The 24,718-nt window shown below is 43.9% G+C and overlaps 1 protein-coding gene across 7 annotated transcripts in view; it reads left to right on the forward strand.

The window, feature by feature from the left end:
• ADAM22 (ADAM metallopeptidase domain 22) overlaps positions 1-24,718 on the forward strand; it is a 329,143-nt gene that overhangs the window by 60,831 nt on the left and 243,594 nt on the right. For all 7 annotated transcript variants that reach the window (XM_077268285.1, XM_077268287.1, XM_077268289.1 and 4 more), the window contains exon 4: positions 22,663-22,729. In XM_077268285.1, coding sequence (XP_077124400.1) covers positions 22,663-22,729 — 67 coding nt within the window. The remainder of the gene's footprint in view (positions 1-22,662; positions 22,730-24,718) is intronic.

Raw genomic sequence — 24,718 nt, forward strand, 5'->3', positions numbered from 1 at the left:
CCTTCCCTCATTAACTCCTTCTTGACATCTCATGTGTATATATAGAACAGTGTCGGGATGACACGCACTCATGAGAAATCTGCATCAGCAGTATGTAAGAGCTCACTCTCTGCTGCAAAAGCAGGGATTGCTGATAGCTCTGAAACTGGCCTTTTAACTCCATAGATGCTGCAGTTTCAATAGAGGCATGGGGAAGGCACTCTCCTTCTCAACCCGGTGTATTAAATCAAAGATCAAACACTTTACATAGTCAGGTGTCCTAGTGAGACAAAGAAACTGTAAAAAATAAATCTTAAATGAAATGTTTAAAAAAATTATATATATACACAGTGCGTATGGAAAGTATTCAGACCCCTTTAAATTTGTCACTCTTTGTTTCATTGCAGCCATTTGGTAAATTTAAAAAAAAGTTCATTTTCCTCTCATTAATGTACACTCTGCACCCCATCTTGACTGAAAAAAACCCCAGAAATGTAGTAATTTTTGCAAATTTATTAAAAAAGAAAAACTGAAATATCACATGGTCATAAGTATTCAGACCCTTTGCTCGGTGTTGAGTAGAAGCCCCTTTTGAGCTAGTACAGCCATGAGTCTTCTTGGGAATGATGCAACAAGTTTTTCACACCTGGATTTGGGGATCCTCGGCCATTCTTCCTTGCAGATCCTCTCCAGTTCCGTCAGGTTGGATGGTGAATGTTGGTGGACAGCCATTTTCAGGTGTCTCCAGAGATGCTCAGTTGGATTTAGGTCAGGGCTCTGGCTGGGCCAGTCAACAATGGTCACAGAGTTGTTCTGAAGCCGCTCCTTTGTTATCTTTGCTGTGTTTTTAGGATCATTGTCTTCTTGGAAGGTGAACCTTCGGCCAAGTCTGAGGTCCAGAGCACTCTGGAAGAGGTTTTAATCCAGGATATCTCTGGCAGCATTCATGTTTCCTTCAGTGACAACCAGTCATCCTGTCCTTGCAGCTGAAAAACAACCCCATAGCATGATGCTGCCACCACCATGTTTCACTGTTGGGATTGTATTGGGCAGGTGATGAGCAATGCCTGGTTTTCTCCACACATACTGCTTAGAATTAACACCAAAAAGGTCTATCTTCATCTCATCAGACCAGAGAATCTTATTTCTCATAGTCTGGGAGTCCTTCATGTGTTTTGTTTGCAAACTCTATGAGGGCTTTCATAAGTCTTGCACTGAGGAGAGGTTTCCGTCAGGCCACTCTACCATAAAGGCCTGACCGGTGGAGGGCTGCAGTGATAGTTGACTTTGTGGAACTATCTCCCATCTCCCTACTGCATCTCTGGAGCTCAGCCACAGTGATCTTGAGGTTCTTCTTTACCTCTCTCTCACCAAGGCTCTTCTCCATGATTGCTCAGTTTGGCTGGACGGCCAGGTCTAGGAAGACTTCTGGTGGTCCCAAACTTCTTCCATTTAAGGATTATGGAGGCCACTGTGCTCTTAGGAACCTTGAGTACTGCAGAAATTCTGTTGTAACCTTGGCCAGATCTGTGCCTTGCCACAATTCTGTCTCTGAGCTCCTTGGCCAGTTCCTTTGACCTCATGATTCTCAGTTGGTCTGACATGCACTGTGAGCTGTGAGGTCTTAGGGTGAGTGTCCACGGTAAGTAAACGCTGCGTGATTGACGCTGCAGCGTCAAACACGCAGCGTCCAGATGTTCCAGCATAGTGGAGGGGATTTTTTGAAATCCCGTGTCCACTATGCGTGGAAACCCGCACGCGGCGGGCCTGCGACTCCGGACATGCTGCACGTCTTTTCAGATCGCAGCATGTCCGTGCTACCTGCGGCGACGCTGCGTCGCCGCAGGTAATATCACAGGGCCCTATGGCGAGGGGTGCGATGATCCCAGATGTGTACAATACACATCCGGCATGATCGCGTCCCAGAAAGGGGGCGGGGCTTAGCGCCGAGCGGCTTCGCCACTGCGGCGATACCGCCGGCCATCCTGAGCGTGGACACGCACCCTTATATAGACAGATGTGTGCCTTTCCAAATCAAGTCCTATTCGTTTAAAGGGACTCTGTCACCTGAATTTGGAGGGAACAATTTTCAGTCATATGGACGGGGTTTTCGGGTGTTTGATTCACCCTTTCCTTACCCGCTGGCTGCATGCTGGCTGCAATATTGGATTGAAGTTCATTCTCTGTCCTCCGTAGTACACGCCTGCGTAAGGCAAGATTGCAGGCGTGTACTACGGAGGACAGAGAATGAACTTCAATCCAATATTGCAGCCAGCATGCAGCCAGCGGGTAAGGAAAGGGTGAATCAAACACCCGAAAACCCCGCCCATATGACTGAAAATTGTTCCCTCCAAATTCAGGTGACAGTCCCTTTAATTAAACACAGATGGCCTCCAATGGAGGAGTAGAACCATATCAAGGAGGATCACAAGGAAATGAACAGCATGTAACTTAAAAATAAGTGTCTGAGCAATGAGTCTGAATACTTATGACCATGTGATATTTCAGTTTTCCTTTTTTTATTAAATTTGCAAAACTTTCTACATTTTCAGTTTTTTTTTCAGGCAACATGGGGTGCAGAGTCAACATGGGGTGCAGAGTGTACATTAATGAGAAAAAAATGAACTTTTTTTAATTTACCAAATGGCTGCAATGAAACAAAGAGTGAAAAATGTAAAGGGGTCTGAATAATTTCCGTACCCACTGTGTATATACAGTACTAGCTATTGAACCCGTTCTACGCCCGGGTGGCGAGCATTTATATTGGTATATGGTCACCATCCTGGCATGTGCTGCTCCCATCTTGCTCCCCCATCCTGTCATGTGCTGCTCCTTCCTGCGGCCCCATCCTGTCATGTGCTGCTCCATCCTGCGCCCCCATCCTGTCATGTGCTGCTCCATCCTGCGTCCCCATCCTGCCACGTGCTCCCATCCTGCGCCCCCATCCTGTCATATGCTGCTCCATCCTACACCCCCATCCTGTCATGTGTGTGCCCCCATTCTGTCATGTGCTGCTCTCATCCTGTCATGTGCTCCCATCCTGCGCCCCATCCTGTCATGTGCTCCCATCATGCACCCCCATCCTGTCATGTGCTGCTCCCATCCCGCGCCCCCATTCTGCCTGTTCCTGTTTCCATTCTGCCATATGTTGCTCCCATCTTTATCTCTCCGGCTCTACTGCCCGAGCGCGGCTGTGCTGAGTGCGGGCGGCTTGTGCTGAGTGCGGGCGGCTTGTGCTGAGTGCGGGCGGCTTGTGCTGAGTGCGGGCGGCTTGTGCTGAGTGCGGGCGGCTTGTGCTGAGTGCGGGCGGCTTGTGCTGAGTGCGGGCGGCTTGTGCTGAGTGCGGGCGGCTTGTGCTGAGTGCGGGCGGCTTGTGCTGAGTGCGGGCGGCTTGTGCTGAGTGCGGGCGGCTTGTGCTGAGTGCGGGCGGCTTGTGCTGAGTGCGGGCGGCTTGTGCTGAGTGCGGGCGGCTTGTGCTGAGTGCGGGCGGCTTGTGCTGAGTGCGGGCGGCTTGTGCTGAGTGCGGGCGGCTTGTGCTGAGTGCGGGCGGCTTGTGCTGAGTGCGGGCGGCTTGTGCTGAGTGCGGGCGGCTTGTGCTGAGTGCGGGCGGCTGTGCTGAGTGCGGGCGGCTGTGCTGAGTGCGGGCGGCTGTGCTGAGTGCGGGCGGCTGTGCTGAGTGCGGGCGGCTGTGCTGAGTGCGGGCGGCTGTGCTGAGTGCGGGCGGCTGTGCTGAGTGCGGGCGGCTGTGCTGAGTGCGGGCGGCTGTGCTGAGTGCGGGCGGCTGTGCTGAGTGCGGGCGGCTGTGCTTGGCTCTGGTGAGTGCGGGCGGCTGTGCGTGGCTCTGGTGAGTGCGGGCGGCTGTGCGTGGCTCTGGTGAGCGCGGGCGGCTGTGCGTGGCTCTGGTGAGCGCGGGCGGCTGTGCGTGGCTCTGGTGAGCGCGGGCGGCTGTGCGTGGCTGTGCTGGGGGCTCGAGCAGGCGGGGACACCGGCGCGCTGTGGGGGTCAGGTGCCGTAGTCGCCGCTAGCTCAGGCCCCCGGCACTTGCTATATTTACCTGTCCCCCCGTTCCACTGCTGCTCGCGGCTCCATCTTCCGGGTCCTGTTCTCTGGCTGTGACTTTTCAGTCAGAGGGCGGCGCGCATTAAGCGCGTCATCGTGCCCTCTGAACTGAACGTCTCATGCAGAGGATGTGGAGGACGGAGGCTCTCGCAGCGGTGGAATGGAGTACAGGTAAATATACTCACCCTCCTGGCTCCGTGGCTCGTCCCTGCTTCTCCGTTGGAGATCGCGGTGTGCGTTCAGTGCTTACGCATACCGCGATCTCCTGGGAGCGTCACTCTGTGGGGTCCAGACTGCGCCGGCGCTTGCGCTTGCGCAGTCTATAAAGGCTTCGGACAGAGTGACGCTCCCAGCGTTATATTATAGATATCATACATGCCACACACATACAGTATATGCACACATCAGGTGAAGTAAGTACTGTATTTAAGACGTCACCAATTTTCTAAGTCAATATATTTCTGAAGCTGCTATTGACATGAAATTCTCACCAGATGTCAGTACCAACCCATCCAATCCACACAAGCAAAGAAATCAAACTATAAATATCCAAAAATTAAGTTATGTGCAATAATCAGAAATGACACAGGGAAAAAGTATTAATCATTTATTTAATACTTTTCTATAAAAGCCTTTATTGGTGATGACAGCTGCAAGATGCCTCCTGTATGGAGAAACTAGTCGCAGGCATTTCTCAGGTGTTATTTTAGACCATTCAATCATATGAAGTTTGCCAGTGCCGTATGTTGAAAAACAGCTCCAGACCATGATGTTCCCACCTTCCCATTCACCAACCAGGAGTGGTAAATAATGCCGAAGTGATGCATGTGTTTGTTTTTAGTGATTTTTTTTTTTATGCTGCATAATTTTGGAAAAAAAGTGCAAGTAACCTATTTTATTTAATGGGTTTAGAAATGGTTACAAAAATCTGAAGCATCAAAAACTCACCAAAAGCTGATGGAGGGAACTTAGCCTTACAGCTCAATTATTGGAAAATAAAAAATGTTCAGGTCTCAGAATATAGTGACACAAGAAGAAAATAATTATTGAAAACTGTTTTATTTCCTTGTGCAAAAGTAGTGAAACATGTTATTTAAGAAAAAAATATATATATTTTTTTGTTTTATTATTATGTATTCTTTAACCCCTTTCTGACATTGGACGTACTATCCCGTCGAGGTGGGCCCGTATGACCACCGACGGGATAGTACGTCCAGCGCGATCGGCCGCTCTCACGGGGGGAGCGCGGCCGATCGCGGCCAGGTGTCAGCTGCCCATCGTAGCTGACATCCGGCACTATGTCACGGACCGCCCCTGGCACATTAACCCTCAAACATGATCGCGATGTGCCGGCGGTATAGGGAAGCATTGCGCAGGGAGGGGGCTCCCTGCGGGCTTCCCTGAGACCCCCGGAGCAACGCGATGTGATCGCGTTGCTGCGAGGGTCTCTTACCTCCTCCTTGCAGGCCCAGATCCAAGATGGCCGCGGCATCCGGGTCCTGCAGGGAGGTGGCTTCACTGCGCCTGCTCAGAGCAGGCGCCGGGAAGCATAGAAAAAGTGCACGTCAGATCGGTGATCTGACACCGTGCACAGCAAAGTGTCAGATCACCGATCTTACACTATAACATGATGCCCCCCCTGGGGCAATGTTATAGTGTAAAAAAAAAAAATATTCCAATGTGTAAAAAAAATTAAAAAAAATTCCCCCCCAAAAAAAGCTTTATTCTTATACCGCCAAACAAAAAGTGGAATAACACGCGATCAAAAAGACTAATATAAATAACCATGGTACCGCTGAAAACGTCATCTTGTGCTGCAAAAAACGAGCCACCATACAGCATCATCAGCAAAAAAATAAAAAAGTTATAGTCCTCAGAATAAAGCGATGCAAAAATAATAATTTTTTCTATAAAATAGTTTTTATCGTATAAAAGCGCCAAAACATAAAAAAAGATACAAGTGAGGTATCGTTGTAATCGTACTGACCCAAAGAATAAAACTGCTTTATCAATTTTACCAAACGTGGAACGGTATAAATGCCTCCCCCAAAAGAAATTCATGAATAGCTGGTTTTTGGTCATTCTGCCTCACAAAAATCGGAATAAAAAGCGATCAAAAAATGTCACGTGCCCGAAAACGTACCAATAAAAACGTCAACTCGTCCCGCAAAAAACAAGACCTCACATGACTCTGTGGACTCAAATATGGAAAAATTATAGCTCTCAAAATGTGGTAACGCAAAAAATATTTTTTGCAATAAAAAGCGTCATTCAGTGTGTGACGGCTGCCAATCATAAAAATCCGCTAAAAAAAACCCGCTATAAAAGTCAATCAAACCCCCCTTCATCACCCCCTTAGTTAGGGAAAAATAAAAAAATTAAAAAAATGTATTTATTTCCATTTTCCCATTAGGGCTAGGGTTAGGGCTAGGGTTAGGGCTAGGGTTAGGGTTGGGGCTAGGGTTAGGGTTGGGGCTAGGGTTAGGGTTGGGGCTAGGGTTAAGGCTACAGTTAGGGTTGGGGCTAAAGTTAGGGTTAGGGTTGGGGCTAAAGTTAGGGTTTGGATTACATTTACGGTTGGGAATAGGGTTGGGATTAGGGTTAGGGGTGTGTCTGGGATAGAGGTGTGGTTAGGGTTACCTTTGGGATTAGGGTTAGGGATGTGTTTGGATTAGGGTTTCAGTTATAATTGGGGGGTTTCCACTGTTTAGGCACATCAGGGGCTCTCCAAACGCGACATGGCATCCGATCTCAATTCCAGCCAATTCTGCGTTGAAAAAGTAAAACAGTGCTCCCTCCTTTCCGAGCTCTCTCGTGTGCCCAAACAGGGGTTTTCCCCAACATATGGGGTATCAGCGTACTCAGGACAAATTGGACAACAACTTTTGGGGTCCAATTTCTCCTGTTACCATTGGGAAAATACAAAACTGGGGGCTAAAAAATAATTTTTGTGGAAAAAAAAAAATATTTTTTATTTGCACGGCTCTGCGTTATAAACTGTAGTGAAACACTTGGGGGTTCAAAGCTCTCACAGCACATCTAGATGAGTTCCTTAGGGAGTTTACTTTCCAAAATGGTGTCACTTGTGGGGGGTTTCTACTGTTTAGGTACATCAGGGGCTCTGCAAACTCAGTGTGACTCCTGCAGACCATTCCATCTAAGTCTGCATTAAAAATATCGCTCCTTCCCTTCCGAGCCCTCCCATGCGCCCAAACGGTGGTTCCCCCCCACATATGGGGTATCAACGTACTCAGGACAAATTGGACAACAACTTTTGGGGTCCAATTTCTCCTGTTACCCTCGCGAAAATACAAAACTGGGGGCTAAAAAATAATTTTTGTGGGAAAAAAATTTTGTTTTATTTTTACGGTTCTGCATTATAAACTTCTGTGAAGCACTTGGTGGGTCAAAGTGCTCACCACACCTCTAGATAAGTTCCTTAGGGGGTCTACTTTCCAAAATGGTGTCACTTGTGGGGGGTTTCAATGTTTAGGCACATCAGTGGCTCTCCAAACGCAACATGGCGTCCCATCTGAATTCCAGTCAATTTTGCATTGAAAAGTCAAATGGCGCTCCTTCGCTTCCGAGCTCTGTCATGCGCCCAAACAGTGGTTTACCCCCACATATGGGGTATCGGCGTACTCAGGACAAATTGTACAACAAATTTGGGGTCCATTTTCTCCTGTTACCCTTGGAAAAATAAAACAAATTGGAGCTGAAGTAAATTTTTTGTGAAAAAAAGTTAAATGTTCATTTTTATTTAAACATTCCAAAAATTCCTGTGAAACACCTGAAGGGTTAATAAACTTCTTGAATGTGGTTTTGAGCCCTTTGAAGAGAGCAGTTTTTAGAATGGTGTCACACTTGGGTATTTTCTATCATATAGACCCCTCAAAATGACTTCAAATGAGATGACGTCCCTAAAAAAAAATGGTGTTGTAAAAATGAGAAATTGCTGGTCAACTTTTAACCGTTATAACTCCCTAGCAAAAAAAAATGTTGGTTCCAAAATTGTGCTGATGTAAAGTAGACATGTGGGAAATGTTACTTATTTAGTATTTTGTGTGACATATCTCTGTGATTTAATTGCATAAAAATACAAAGTTGGAAAATTGCGAAATTTTCAAAATTTTCACCAAATTTCCATTTTTTTCACAAATAAACGCAGGTAATATCAAAGAAGTTTTACCACTATCATGAAGTACAATATGTCATGAGAAAACAGTGTCAGAATCACTGGGATCCGTTGAAGCGTTCCAGAGTTATAACCTCATAAAGGGACAGTGGTCAGAATTGTAAAAATTGGCCCGGTTATTAACGTGCAAACCACCCTTGGGGGTAAAGGGGTTAATGTATTATTATTTATTTTATTGTAATCTATTTTTATTTTATTTTATATATATATTGTATTTTATTTTAAATTATTTATTATATTATTTATTTTTATTTTATTTATTTTTATTTATTTCATATAAATATATATAAAGAGAAATGGATCTCTCAATTCCCCTAAAAACTAAAAAAAATAAAAATGTGGAATTAATTATATGTACCACAGAATAGTGGCATTAAATAAAGCAACAAAACCAAAAATTGCTGAATCCAGAAGGCCAAACTAGGCTTTATCCGTTCTCATTGCCCATTATTAGTTTATAACAGGTCCAAAACGTGCCATATGTCAGGTGTCAGAAATTCTGACAATGCTAGCGTATTTTGTCAAGAGTTGCAGAGGGACTTGAGATAATTTTGTAGGGCTCTAGTCCCCAGCGGCCCGGTCAGTGTTCCGTGGCCTCTGTGTGGGAACCTTGCAAAATCTTTCCTACCTGCCAACTTCCACGCCTCCTTTTTTGATTAGCCATCCTGGCTTGACATCGTGAGTGTGTAACGCCGCAACGATGACCTCGCACCACGACAGCTCTCTAAAATGGATACTGGCAAATAGGAGGAGGTTTGCAGGGCTCCCGTCCAGCAGCCACAGAATGCGGACCTGGCAACTGGACCAGGGTTCTTCAAAGCAATTCACTCCTGGAGGGACCCTTCATACAAATAGGCCGGTAGGTCCACCAGGATGAGAATTGCTCCTTTTTGATTGACCCCTTTCCACCTCTATGACATATTAAACCCCTTAACGACCGCCAATAAACCTTTTAACGGCGACAGTTAAGGGTACTTAAACCACAGCGCTGTTAATTAACGGCGCTGTGGAAAAAGTGTATAGCGCCCCCCAGAGTCGGAATTTCTCTGGGTTCTCAGTTACCGGGGGTAGCAGAGACTCCAGAGAACATGATTCGGGTCGGTTTTTACCAACCCGCGGGTTGCGATCGCCAGTAAATAACCGTTTACTGGCGGTCGCAAAAAAAACCAAAAACGCGATTTCCCATTTAATTTCCGTGATCGCACATCAGAGGACAGAGAAGTGGGGTCCCCGATAACCCCCCGATACTCACCTGTCTCCCCCGATGCTCCTCGTGGCTCCCGATGGGCGTCGCCATCTTTTTCCAGCAAAAAAATGGCGGGCACATGCGCAGTGCGCCCGCTGGCTGGTACCTGGCAGATCTTTGGGGTCTCGGCAGCCAGGGGTAGCTGAGACCCCAAAGAACATGATTGGGGTCGGTTTTTACCGACCCCTGTTTTGTGATTGCCAGTAAATAACCGTTTACCGGCGGCCGCAAAAAGAAAAAAAAAAAAGCGTCATGTCATTCTCTGTCCTCTGATGTGACCTCCTGGGGTCACTTGTGGGGGTTTTCTACTGTTTAGATACATTGGGGGCTCTGCAAACGCAACATAACGCCCGCAGACCATTCTATCAAAGTCTGCATTCCAAAACGGCGCGCCTTCCCTTCCGAGCTCTGCCATGCGCCCAAACAGTGGTCCCCCCCACATATGTGGTATCAGCGTACTCAGCATAAATAGCTCAATAACTTTTGGGGTCCAATTTCTCCTGTTACCCTTGAGAAAGTAAAAGTCTGGGGGTGAAAAAATCATTTTTGTGGAAAAAATTATTTTTTTATTTTTATGGCTCTACATTATAAACTTCTGTGAAGCAGTTGGGGGTTCACAGTGCTCACCGCACATCTAAATAAGCTCTTTGGGGGGTCTAGTTTCCAAAATGGGGTCACTTGTTGGGGGTTTCTACTGTTTAGGTACATCAGGGGCTCTGCAAATGCAACATGACGCCCGTAGACCGTTCCATCAAAGTCTGCATTTTAAAACGTCACTACTTCCCTTCCGAGCCCCGATGTGTGCCCAAACAATGCCCCCCCCCCACATATGGGGTATCACCGTACTCAGGACAAACTGGACAACAAATATTGGGGTCCTTTTACACTGTGAAAATAAAGATTTGGGGGCGAAAATATCATTTTTGTAGAAAAAAATTAGATTTTTTATTTTCGAGGCTCTAAGTTATAAACTTCTGTGATGCACCTGGGGGTTTAAAGTGCTCACCACACATCTAGACAAGTTCCTTAAAGGGTCTAGTTTCCAAAATGGGGTCACTTGTGGGGGGTTTCTACTGTTTAGGCACATCAGGGGCTCTCCAAACGCGACATGGCGTCCGATCTCTATTCCAGCCAATTCTGCATTGAAAAAGTCAAACTGTGCTCCTTCTCTTCCAAGCTCTGCGGTGCGCCCAAACAGTGGTTTACCCCCACATATGGGATAAGTTCCTTAAGGGGTCTAGTTTCCAAAATGGTGTCACTTGTGGGGGGGTTTCCATTGTTTAGGCACATCAGGGGCTCTCCAAACGCGACAGTGGTTTACCCCCACATACAGGGTATCGGCGTATTCAGGAGAAATTGCACAACAAATTTTGTGGTTCATTTTCTCTTTTTACACTTGTGAAATTAAAAAAATATTGGTTCTGAAGTAAAATGTTTGCAAAAAAAAGTTAAATGTTCATTTTTTTCTTTCCACATTGTTTCAGTTGCTGTGAAGCACGTCAAGGGTTAATAAAGTTCTTGAATGTGGTTTTGAGCACCTTGAGGGGTGTAGTTTTTAGAATGTTGTCAAGTTTGGGTATTTTCTGTCATGTACACCCCTCAAAGTGACTTTAAATGTGAGATGGTCCCTAAAAAAAATTGGTTTTGTAAATTTTGTTGTAAAAATGAGAAATCGCTGGTCAACTTTTAACCCTTATAACTTCCTAACAAAAAAAATGTTGTTTCCAAAATTGTGCTGATGTAAAGTAGACATGTGGGAAATGTTATATATTAACTATTTTGTGTGACATATCTCTCTGATTTAAGGGCATAAAAATTCAAAGTTTGAAAATTGCAAAATTTACCGTACATTTTTTGCCCCAGGTAATGAAAAGCCTAAACATAGCTTAGATTCTTGGTTTCTTTGGGCCGGTGTCACTTTGCGCTGCTCTGAAGCTCACATAATCTGTGTGGGCAGCTGTATTGTCTGACACATTCTTAGGCGATTGTGTATTAAGTTGATCACATTAATGCCGTGCAGGATACAAGTGATTTTCCTGCGCCTGCACTGGCTCGAACAAACTACATGTAGGAATTATTACTGAAAGCTGGTTATGTCTGTACTGGGGGATTTAGGGTTTATACAGTAAAGCGGCGATGGACAAATTAATCAGAAATATAAGAATTCAGGGGCTTGGTGGATAAATCTCCATTAGTGATTAAAGGGACACTTCAAGGGAAAAAAAACAAATAGTATTGGATACTCATGCCCTAATCAATAGGTATATCTATAAGGGCACAAATATAAAAATTGCAACAGCTGCCATTTCTATATGTATTGTGATTTACTGGTGCCTTTGAACTATCCAAAGCAGTAGGATCCTACCTAGTGCAACTGCTACTTCTGCACGTCCCATAGCTCTTTCAGAGACCTCAGGAAGCCAATAGATATTCATTTACCTGACATACTGCCTGTGTTCTTGGAGTTCATGCAGATATATATTAATTGTCTACTTCTGTGGTCCCCCAGACCTTGGTTACGTATTAATAGGGGCAACATTTTTTATGGAAACAATAACAACCCTGATCTTTGATAATGTCATAACTCTATTGTCTGATAACCTGGGACCAGGGGCTCTTTCCCTGTCCCTAACTCTTGGGGCGCAGAAGCTATTCCTGCTCCTCAGATTACTTCTGATGGTGAAGATGCTGGGGCCATGTACCTTGATGAACTCCTGAAACAGCCCTTATCTATCACCCCCCACTCAGGGAATTGGGGAGGATTAGTGTATATATACTTAAACCAGACAAACAAGGAAGGACCTACAGGGATAAATTAAAATACCAATTATACAAAATATACACTCACAGACAACAGAAGGAAACACTGGAGAGATAAGAAAGGTAAACAAAATAGGAAAAGATGAGGTTTTGCACACAGCCAAAACGCCAAGTCACAGAACAATTCTCTAAAACGCCTCTACCAAACACCAACTCCTCCACTCCTCACCAGGCAGTACAAGACTTAATACTGGCAATCCAGATTGCCAGAGGTGAGTATACAGTATATAGGAGAGTGGAGTGGCTAACACTGCACAGCTGAGATCTTCTAAGCAGGAAGCCTCAGACTATAAGATGAACAATTTAACCCCTGCACTGCTGTGCTATGAAGTGGAAGTGTTTCTAATCAGTGCAGGAGTATATGAAATCAGACGCTCTGGTCTTCTGGTAAACCCGTGACAGAGAATAGGTATCCTGCAGTATTTTGAATGCAGCTCTGGCAGCAACTAGAGTAGAAGATCTGACGTAACTCCAGGATAAATAGACAGATGCATTATACATATTAGGCACTGCACACATTGCATATGTGATACTCTAGCTTGTCATATTTATTGATTCCATTACTGGCAGGTTAGCTCTCTAAAGGTTGTGCCATCTCGGAAATTTCTGATTTATCCACAGGATATGCCATAAAAGGCAGCCTGCTGTCTTGAGGTTATTTTTGAATTGGATCTATCTTTCGCTTCCTATATACAATCAGATGCATATTCTTCTTCTTGTGCCTTAAAAGCATCTCCAGAATACCATGGAAGCCACAAAAATTCTTACTGTCTTTCTGACTAATTCTCATCTAGACTATTACAAATTTCTACTAATTGGTCTTCACCTCGCTAAACTCTCTCCTCTCCATTCTTTCCTAAATGCAGCATCTAGGCTCATGTTTCTGTCCAGCTGCTCCACTGATGCCTACACCCTATGCCAGTCATTGCACTGGTTGCCCTTCTGTCAAGGTACAATAAAAATGTATCAATCACCCACATAGCCTCCACGGTGCTGCTTTGATCTACATCTCCTCTTATTGCTGACTTCAAGCCTGCCCATGCTCTATGCTCTACTAATGTTCTAAGATTAACATCTTCCATAATCCAAACCTCCCACCCCTATCTCCATGACTTTTCTTGTGCTGCACTAATTCTCTGGAATGTACTCTCCCAGGCAATCCAGATAATTTCGAGTGCCCACAGTGTTTTAAGAGTGTCCTGTAAACACATTTTAGTCAGGGCATTCACACTTTTGTAATCTAATTTTTCTCAGCTCTCCATTTCTATATTTTCCTCCTGGTTTCTTCTTTCATCTGTTTCTCACACTCAGTAGCACTTTGTACTTGTACTCACACAGATACTGGCTGTAGACCGTTTCATGCAGCTTTCATTATTACCCTTATTTGTTATTAATGATGGCTGTGTGGACCATACAATACAAGCACTATTATACCTTTCATGTGACCCCTATTTTCTTATAGATTTCTAAGCTCTTGCAGCGTGGCCCGAACTCCTTTACCCTGAGGGTCCTAAGTCCCCTACCAGTCTATAGTGCACAGCACAGCAGATATAATGGCAGCATTATCCCGAATACTGCTTACACCCTGGGGAGGTCTCTAGAAGAAATCGATGATAACAAATGTATTGCATCAGCATTTGTAGGAAATAAATATGATTTGCATCCTTTTAGTAATAGAGGAAATGGACAATTATGGGAAATTTAACTTTTTTCTTGGTGTCCAAAAACATTATTGGGGCATTTTTTCTTTACTTGGAGAAGGTGGAATGTTGTGGTTGAAACATAATACATTTTTCTTGTTAATTGCTGACTCAAAGTTAAGTTCTTCAAGCATATTTTAGTAAAAGACCAACAAACTGTAGACAGGTCTGTTTTAATAAAAGGAATTCTTACCAAAGATTTTGCTATTGGAATATTCTGTGACTGAATCATTTAAAACTTAACTACCATGGACTTTACCATGAATATCATTACTGTCACAGTTGACTAGACGGCACGGACTGGCACGGCGCACACCGGGGAATTGGTGAATTTCCCGGTGGGTCCGGTTAGGGGAGTGGATTTACTAGTAGTTGACACAATACACTTGATTCACTATGTATGAAGGTGGCATCTCCTAATTCAACAAACTACTTAATGTATTATTATATAGAAGCACATTTCAATTTTTTGAATAAGGGCGATGTAATATTTGCACTTACAGTGTGGTAGATCGACATATGTAATTGCAGTAGTTTTCTGGGAGAAATACTTCATTTTCTGGAACAATTTCAAGAGTGCCAATACTTTTGGCCATGACTGTAGTTGAACAGTTGGACCGCCAGAGTCAATGTTACTTGTGGACCACGGCACACCAGTCTGAGACTGAATGGTACTATTGTGTGGGAAATAAATTGCTAAGTTGTTTTGAATTGTTATAGTTATTTGTGTAGCATACTATATGGTTGTAGTAACATAGACAATAAAAGGGGCTGAAATATAAAGTAAAGCAGTCTGTGGTTGGAATCGAATGGAGTGACCGGGGAGTTTGTCTTGCTGAGGAAAGTAAGCCTAGGAAGCAGTCTCAAACAAACCAAGTCCAGTGCTGGCAAATCTGGGACGCAGAACAGGAATTCTAAAGAAGGAAGTAGTATAGAGTGTGCACCGGTTAATGACAGATGGACGACCAACCTAAGGTGCAGGCCTGCGAGAGACGTAGAACTGAGAAGTAACAGTAAGAGACTATGAAGACAAGATGACGGAGCCACTGATATAAGGAAATAAAATGCCTGGAGAAATGACCAGTGTTCACGTTGATTCAAAAATGAGTTTCCTACACATCAGTGCGTTCATGGTGTCGTCCTCTTACACTTCGTTTACTCCTATCCGTTCTGCATTACCTGGTCATAAAAAATGCAAGACCTTTATCATGAGCATAGGAGTCATTTGTGATGCACAACAAAGCTTTAACAAATCAGCATTTTCTTTATTGTCTTCAGTGGATGGATAGAACTGCTGACTAGGAGAAATATACGCTACAACCTGCATTTACCAAGCTGGCTCCTACTGATCAGACATAGTGGTATTTCTTAATTGTATTTCCCCTAAAATAAAAAAAACACCTTCTGTATCACTAAATATGATAAATCTATTCTCATTGTCTGTCTCTTTCTCTATACCTGGCTAGCCCGTATATAAACAAGCTAGCTGTTCATCTGAGGCAGTCAGCTCATGGAAGCTGACCAGACTGGATGTGTCTTGGAGCTGAAGGAAGAGAGAGACAGGCAGAATCCCTCTCTGATAAGAGTTTACACAGTCGGTGTGCAGAGGACTGCAAATATCAGTGGTTGCTATGGTCAACAGTTGTTTTGTTTGACCGGGCTGAGTTTAGCTCGGCCGTGTATGAGTGGCTAGGGTCTGTTCTTTTTAGTTAGTGCCTGAACAAGGCTGGGATTTGTGGTTGAGTTTGTTTTGGTGCTGTGCAACCTGTGGAAAACAATAAAAACTGCATTATCTGTGTGAACACTCTCTAAGGACTAATGCCTACCAGAGAGCCTGAAACCCTACTACATACATGTATATTTTCTAAGGCAGTGGCTTTCGTGTCTGTGCTGCAATGAGGCAATGACCCAAGAAAGTTCAACTTAAACGTCTTTATTTTCAAATTCACAAAATAAATCCAAAACTTTTATCCTCCATTTCATAGCCCGAGTGTCCGTATGAGTCTGTTACTGTGGGCGACTGCACCAGTGTATCACTTGTGGGTGTGTCAGAAGCTTTGATTTCTCTAGCCAGAGTTCAGCCTCCTGCTCTGCTGCTTCCAAAGAAAACATTTACACACCCAAACCTTAATTGAAAGTTTAAATGGGTTTCCTGTTCATAAGCTACTCCCAAGACCCGGAGTGGAGGTAGAGATCCGCCCCACTACCGTCCTGCAGATCTCTTTAAAATAAAAGCTCATGTTAGGTTTTCCTAAACCCACTCTCTCTTTTATTTTGCATTGTAACCCCATGTGTGATTGTAATTACAATGCTCTCCAGAGGGTTCAGTATGCTTCTATGTGCATCCTGGTGCACACATAATGACCCTCTTATGATTATCCATTCTGCTTCACTATATACAGTATATACTGTATATATATATATATATATATATATATATATATATATATGTGTGTGTTTGTGTATACATATAGCAGGTGAAATAAGTATTGAATACGTCTGGAATTTTTTCAACATATTTTCCACAATGGCCTTCTGGTATAGCACTAGTTTAGTAGACCTCTCCGCCTCAATAAGGAGAGATGCAAGGGTCTCCTTGTGGCATGGGTCTTGCAGGGTGAACAACCAGTACTCTTTTTTGGCCAAGATGAATGTATTGCGAGGGTCACGGGAAAGGCGGCAGTTCATAAAGTCGACCATATGCGCCAATCTCCCTACAGCCAACACTTCCCTGTCTCCACCATGATGACGACTCCTAATCTCCTCCTCCTCCTCCTTTTCCCTCTCTTCCTCCTCATTCCCCTCCTCAGCCCATCCACATAGGAAAGACGGGACGAAACTTGTGTGGGTACTAGCCTTTGCTGCACTAGCAGCCAGCTCCTGTTCCCCCTCCTCTTCCTCAGCCTCCACCTCATTGTTACCCAATCCACCATGAGTAGATGCGATGAGGCTGGGTAGTATTTCCCTGTCTCATGTCTTCCTCCATCTCCACCTGGACCACATGCAAAACTTCATGTTTAAGTAGGCATACAGTAGAAGTTGGAACGTTGCACTGATTATGGCATCACCACCGCTCACCATCTTTGTGGAGTCCTCAAGATCTTGGAGAAACACAAAAATATCAGACATTCATGCCCACTCTTCAGTTGTTATGTGCAGAGTCTGACCAGAATACCGACAGCAGTGTTGGAGCTGGTATTAAACAACTGGCATTTACTGCTCACAAACCCTTGCCAGCATGTTCAGTGTGGAGTTCCAGGGCATGGTCACGTCGCACACCAGTTGGTGAGCCGGCACTTGTATGCACCACTGCAGCACTGCCAGTGCATCGGCAGCTGTAGCTGACTTGCGGAAATGGGCATTGACTTGGCGTTCCTTGACCAGAAGCTATGGCAAATCTGGGTAGGTTTTCAGAAACTGCTGAACTACCAAGTTGCGCACGTTGGCCAAGTATGGTACGTGTGTGAGTAGAGTTGAGCGAATTTGATCGGGTCCCCGCTTTTTCGGTAAGCTATAGCACTTACTGAATAAGCTGCAGAGAGAACCCGGATACATGGAGTACGCTGGCTGATCAGCTGATCGGCGCCGCAGCTGCATGTGTTGCGGCTGTATCATATTCACAGCACAGGCATGGAGAGCCCAACACACAGGCCAAGAACATTCAAGCACCCAGATACTTCAGTGATATCCGAGTATCACCGAGCACTTTCGCTCATCGCAATTAACAACCCATCCAATCCACACAAACAAATCATACCATAGATTTCCACAAATTATGTGTAATAATGAGGAATGAAACAGAGAAAGTATTGAACATTCTAACTAAAAGTTATTTGATACTTTGTACAAAAAAGCCTTTGTTGTTGATGACAGATCCGTATGGAGAAACTAGTCGCATGCATTGCACGGGTGTGATTTTGGCCCATTTTTTTACACAGTCTTCAAATACTGAAGGTCCCGTGGGCTCCTTCTATGAACTCTGAGCTTTACTTCCTTCCATAGATTTTCTACTGGTTTCAGGTCCAGTGATTGACTGAGCCATTCTAGCAGCTTTGTTTTTCTTTTCTGAAATAAAAAATACAGCTGGAAAAGGGGCAGCACCGCTTACTTGCTCAGGTCTCTGAACAAATGCACTACAGGATGCAGCCAGCCCATGTAGCAAAGATGTCGGCAACACAGGTGCAAAATACTAAATAGACAGTCACTCACAGCCTAATAATAGAGGTGACTGCTTAGTATATGTTTGCACAACATAGGCCTGTTTAGGGATCTGTTCACCTGCAGGTAATGCATAGTGTCTGGTTCACAGCCTATTTATTTATTCTCAAATCAGTTGAGAGTTTCCTTGGCTGCATGTTTGAGATCATCGTCTTGCTGAAATGTCCACCATCATTTCATCTTCATCATCCTGTGAGATGGAAACAGATTTTTATCAACAATGTATGGGACCTTCAGTAGTTTAGAAAATCTTCTGTAACCAATACCATCAGTATATTTTGCAACAGTAATGTTGCAAAGGTCTTGACACAGCTCACTGGTTTTCTGGTTTTACCCATCATGAGATGTTTCTTTTGTTGCACCTTGGTATGAGTCACCTTTTTATAGGCCATCAGTTGAACCAGCTGATATCACTTTCCACTAAGTGGCAGGAATGCTTCTAATTACTGATTTCAGCTGGTGTCATGACTTTCCATATCTTTTGGCACCTCTCATCATGTGTTCAATATTTTTTCCCTGTGAATTTTCTCATTATTACACATAATTTAATTTATGGACATCTATGGTTTGATTTCTTTACCTGTGTGGAATGGATTGGTTGTTACTTACTAGGGATGAGCGAACCTAAATATTGGCATGGCTGTGAGTGTCCGGCGCAATATGTGGCCTGGCCTGTTTAAACGAATGAGTACGTTGTGCTCTAACTAGCATAGGGACAGTGTAAAATAAATAATTTTTAAAAATGATGTGGTTTCCCTCCTATTTTTAATAACCAGCTAAGGCAAAGCAGACAACTGGGGGTGGATGTTAATATACTGGGAAGCTTCATGGATACTGGCCCGTCCCAGCCTAATAAGACCAGCCCTCAGTCGCCCCTGAAATTATGCACCAATTCTGGCTCTTAGTCTTTGGCTCTTCCTGATTTCCCTGATTCGGTTTCAATTGGGGTAATAGTTTTTTGGGTTGATGTCAGCTGTTTAATGACCACTGGTATCAATCCCAGAGGGTAGTAATGGAGAGGCATTCATCAGACACCCTCATTACTAATCTTATATTTAAAATAAAAAAAAACACAAACAGAAAAAAAAGGTTATTTGAATAAAGACTCCCCCAGACATTCCCTGGTTTAACCATTTATTATTATTGAAAAAGATCCCTGCAGTTCCGACATAAATCATTGTGGTTCCCACAATGTCCTGCGATTCTTTCCTGCAACCTATGGAGCGTTGTTCAGAGAACGATGCTTCATAGGTTACTCGCAGTCATGTCTCACAAGCGATGATGTCCGTGACGTCATCGTCCTTGAGACTTGACCGGGAGTGACCTATGGACCCACGTTATCAAGGCTTCATGGGTCACTCAGTCTTTTCTCACAGTTATGACGTCGGTAACATCATCACCAGTAAGACATGAACGGGAATGACGTAAGGAGCCACGTTATCGAGGCATCATGAGTCACTCGGTCATATCTCACAGCAATGACGTCAGTAATGTCATCGCCCGTAAGACATGAACGAGAGTGACCTGTTAAGCCTCATTCTCAAGGCTCCATTGGTCACTCCTAGTCATGCCTCGCCGGCGGTGACGTTACTGATGACATCGCTGGTGAGACATGACCACGAGTAATCTATGAACATCTCTGATTGTTATAATTTTCTATTTACAACACAAACTAAATTAACACTGAAATCCTCGGAGCGTGACTGGTTCTGAGCATTGACTTCCTATGATGTTGATGTATTGAGAATAAATAACTACAGACGAGAGATCATAAGTGTGCATTACTGTTAATGGGGCAGGAGACAACTGACTGCATGTTATAAATGATTAATATCCACTATTTTCCAGATGGTAAAGTATGGAAAGTTGGGGTATACTGTATATTGATTCCTTTTACGTGCACTATTAAGGGGCTTCTAGGGTTGTGAATATCTTATATTTCACCTACTGTATGTCATTAATGCTAAAAGGTATTTTATTTTGCAATTCAATGGTTTGTCAAAAATGAGGAATTCCATGGTATGGATAAGGACTGGACTTGGGATCTGTGAAGCTCTGATGCTCCCTTCTTTATGGCCCCCGTCTCACACATTGTACATACATCTTCCACACCATTAAAACCACGGATAGGTGAAGTGATTAAAACTTTTATCTTGTGACTAAAACAACTTTCTATGGATGTGTTTTAGATGCAGGGAAAATGTAAGAATATGAGCAACTTTTGCAAAAGCCAACTTGTGATTTCTAGAAAAAAGAGATTCTCCAAAATAAGACTTGAGGGCAGTTCTCGATGGGCACCCTGCTTCAGTTTTCTGAATCAATTCTTCCATAGACCCATGCACGTACAAAAATTAAAGGGTTATTCACAAAATCGTAAGTTATCCTCTATATCTAGGATAGAGAATAACCTACTGATCAATAGAGGTTAAACCTCTGGGATCCCAAGATATGGGGTTCTGCAGAGCCCCGATCATCAATGGAGTGGAGGTGCGCATGCACAACCTCAGTTCCATTTTTATTTTACTATATGACTGTCACAGATAGCCGAATACAGAGTTTTTGATGTTTTTTTTTCCTAAAGTCATTATCTAAAGCTAAGATCTTATAGTTTTCACACCAATCACTAAACATTACAATAGCTTGTTACTTCCTGTTGTGTAGATATCACTGCTCAGTAGTCATTTTACAGGCATTATTACAATGTTTGGTATTCTCTATGTAGATAGCACAGGATCCACCATTCACAATAGGTGATGTCACAGCTCACCTCCTCCTGTACAATGACTGATAACACCTCTATATACAGTAGATAACCCAGGGTCCATCATTCACAATAGGTGATGTCACAGCTCACCTCCTCCTCCTCCTGTACAATGACTGATAACACTTCTATATACAGTAGATAACATAGGATCCACCATTCACAATAGGTGATGTCACAGCTCACCACCTCCTCCTGTACAATGACTGATAACACCTCTATATACAGTAGATAACACAGGATCCACCATTCACAATAGGTGATGTCACAGCTCACCTCCTCCTCCTGTTCAATGACTGATGACACCTCTATATACAGTAGATAACACAGGATCCACCATTCACAATAGGTGATATCACAGCTCACCTCCTCCTCCTGTACAATGACTGATGACACCTCTATATACAGTAGATAACACAGGATCCACCATTCACAATAGGTGATGTCACAGCTCACCTCCTCCTGTACAATGACTGATAACACCTCTATATACAGTAGATAACCCAGGGTCCATCATTCACAATAGGTGATGTCACAGCTCACCTCCTCCTCCTCCTGTACAATGACTGATAACACTTCTATATACAGTAGATAACATAGGATCCATCATTCACAATAGGTGATGTCACAGCTCACCTCCTCCTCCTATACAATGACCTATAACACCTCTATATACAGCAGATAACACAGGATCCACCATTCACAATAGGTGATGTCACAGCTCACCACCTCCTCCTGTACAATGACTGATAACACCTCTATATACAGTAGATAACACAGGATCCACCATTCACAATAGCTGATGTCACAGCTCACCTCCTCCTCCTGTTCAATGACTGATGACACCTCTATATACAGTAGATAACACAGGATCCACCATTCACAATAGGTGATATCACAGCTCACCTCCTCCTCCTGTACAATGACTGATGACACCTCTATATACAGTAGATAACACAGGATCCACCATTCACAATAGGTGAGGTCACAACTCACCTCCTCCTCCTCTTGTACAATGACTGATAACACCTCTATATACAGTAGATAACACAGGATCCACCATTCACAATAGGTAGTGTCACAGCTCACCTCCTCCTCCTGTACAATGACTGATAGCACCTCTATATACAGTAGATAACATAGGATCCACCATTCACAATAGGTGTTGTCACAACTCGCCTCCTCCCCCTCCCTGCACAGTGATCTCTGCACAGGTCATAGAGTACCTCTTATGGTTCATATGTTTGTTGTAAAACTTGTAAAACATTTCTCGGATTGATGTTAACATAGTCTAAGGCAAAATGCCTCACTCTTGATCATATACATGAAATTGAAATTAAAAAAAAAATATCAAAAACATCAGAAAAGTTCCATTTATTGGGATTTTTTCATAAAGAGTCAACCCCTGTCCATATTGTTTGTTTGGCACACCCACTGCGGGAACTCTGTGATCATGAAATATTGCTGTAACGTAAAGCATTTATTAGCTGCCTGCCTCCACCACCGCCGATATCTCACACAGTGTTACACACCATGGCACCCCGTAGGCAGCCATTAGGTCCCACTTGACCAATGAGCGCAGCACTTTTCTAGATTAATATGCTTTAAATTGGCCCTCGCCGGCTTGTTTTCTTATGACTTATGTCTTCTATACGACCATTCATCTTTCTTTTATTCATTGCAGTGACCTGCTGGCTTCAGACTATGTGGAAAGACACATTACAAAAGACGGAAGCACAGTAGAAATCAAAGTAAGTGATGGGTTTCCTTCAATCTTTTGTGTGCGGTGCAGTGGCAGCCATGATCGTGCCCGTAGGTGATGGCACTTGTGTTTTACACTGCTCTGTGTCAGTCTACACTGTACATGTGGTAGTCAGTTCATGGATTAGAAAGCTCAGGTTGGAAAGATCTTGGCGCTTCTTAGCTTTTAGCAGCTGAAGTGTGTATTATGAGGTTCTGCAGCAGCTGAGGTGTGCTATGATGTTCTGCAGCAGCTGAGGTGTGTATTATGATGTTCTGCAGCAGCTGAGGTGTGTATTATGATGTTGTGCAGCAGGTGAGGTGTGTGTTATGATGTTCTGCAGCAGCTGAGGTGTGTGTTATGATGTTCTGCAGCAGCTGAGATGTCTGTTATGATGTTCTGCAGCAGCTGAGGTGTGTATTATGATGTTGTGCAGCAGCTGAGGTGTGTGTTATGATGTTCTGCAGCAGCTGAGATGTCTGTTATGATGTTCTGCAGCAGCTGAGGTGTGTATTATGATGTTGTGCAGCAGCTGAGGTGTGTGTTATGATGTTCTGCAGCAGCTGAGGTGTGTGTTATGATGTTCTGCAGCAGCTGAGATGTCTGTTATGATGTTCTGCAGCAGCTGAGGTGTGTATTATGATGTTGTGCAGCAGGTGAGGTGTGTGTTATGATGTTCTGCAGCAGCTGAAGTGTGTATTATGATGTTCTGCCGCACCTGAGGTGTGTGTTATGATGTTCTGCAGCAGCTGAGGTGTGTTATGATCTGCAGCAGCTGAGGTGTGTATTATGATGTTCTGCAGCAGCTGAGGTGTGCTATGATGTTCTGCAGCAGCTGAGGTGTGTATTATGATGTTCTGCAGCAGCTGAGGTGCGTGTTATGATATTCTGCAGCAGCTGAGGTGTGTATTATGATGTTCTGCAGCTGCTGAGGTGTGTGTTATAGAATCACTGCACTCAATAGATAAGTATGCTTTCAAGTGAATAAATTTTATTTACGGTGGTGGATGAAGCGACAGTATTTTTGACGTTTCGGCCGAACTCCGGCCTTTATCACATAGTCGCTGGAAAAAATATAAAACAATATATACAATCAGAATGTTTCATATACAAATATACAAGATATTTACAAAATATAAGAGAGCCAGTCTATCCAGGTTGATATGGGTGCAGATATGAAGATGCATCTAGGCTGGCAACATCCAAGAAAAAGACACTGGGTATCAGTAGTACAGGAATAGGTATAAAGCGTAAATGATTAAATCCAAATTAAATAAAATAAACATGGAGCATACCCTTTAAGGTCACCGAAAGGTTATTGGCACCGTTTATTGGGATATCTCAAATTGCTGATATATATCCTAGAGGTGAAAGGAGAGGGGGAAGAATAGTTAAGAAGGTAGCCTAAATATCACTGGCCAAGTGTAACATTGAGAACAAGGACTTAGATGTAGTTTATGGTGGTGCGTCTCTCAATGATTTAATATGGCGTGACCATGGGTGGAGGAAGGAAAAAAGAAGAAGAACCAAAAGGAGAAAAAAGGGGAAGAATATGCATATGTATATATATATGTACCAGTTTAGTGGATGATCCAGGAGGGGTTTGCAGCAAGCCAAAGGAGCGCTGTCCTGACTGTGGTGCTTGAGCTATAGTGGGCAAAGTTGTCAGGGTAAGTGGCATGTGATGGCGATGGAGTCGATTATTGGGTGAGCACTGAATGTGTGCAACAGTACTTACAAGAAATAGGAGGCGCAGTAGTCTTGCTGGAGCCACAGCGTGCTCGTGTAGTATACGCGTACTGCACTTGGAGGAGGAACAGGAACGGCCAGCCAGAGGAGCGCTGTCCTGACCGTGAACACTGAGCTGTAGTAAGTGGAGTAGGTGAGGGTGAGAATGTGGCATGTACTGCCGCTTGTGTTTCAAAGGGTAGTAAAGGCGTACTTACTAGGATTGGTGGCGCAGTGGTCCTGCGGGCACAACGGCGTGCTGGTGCAGCGT

Source organism: Ranitomeya variabilis, chromosome 6, assembly GCF_051348905.1.
Source record: "Ranitomeya variabilis isolate aRanVar5 chromosome 6, aRanVar5.hap1, whole genome shotgun sequence".
In the NCBI taxonomy this organism is placed as follows: Eukaryota; Metazoa; Chordata; class Amphibia; order Anura; family Dendrobatidae; genus Ranitomeya; species Ranitomeya variabilis.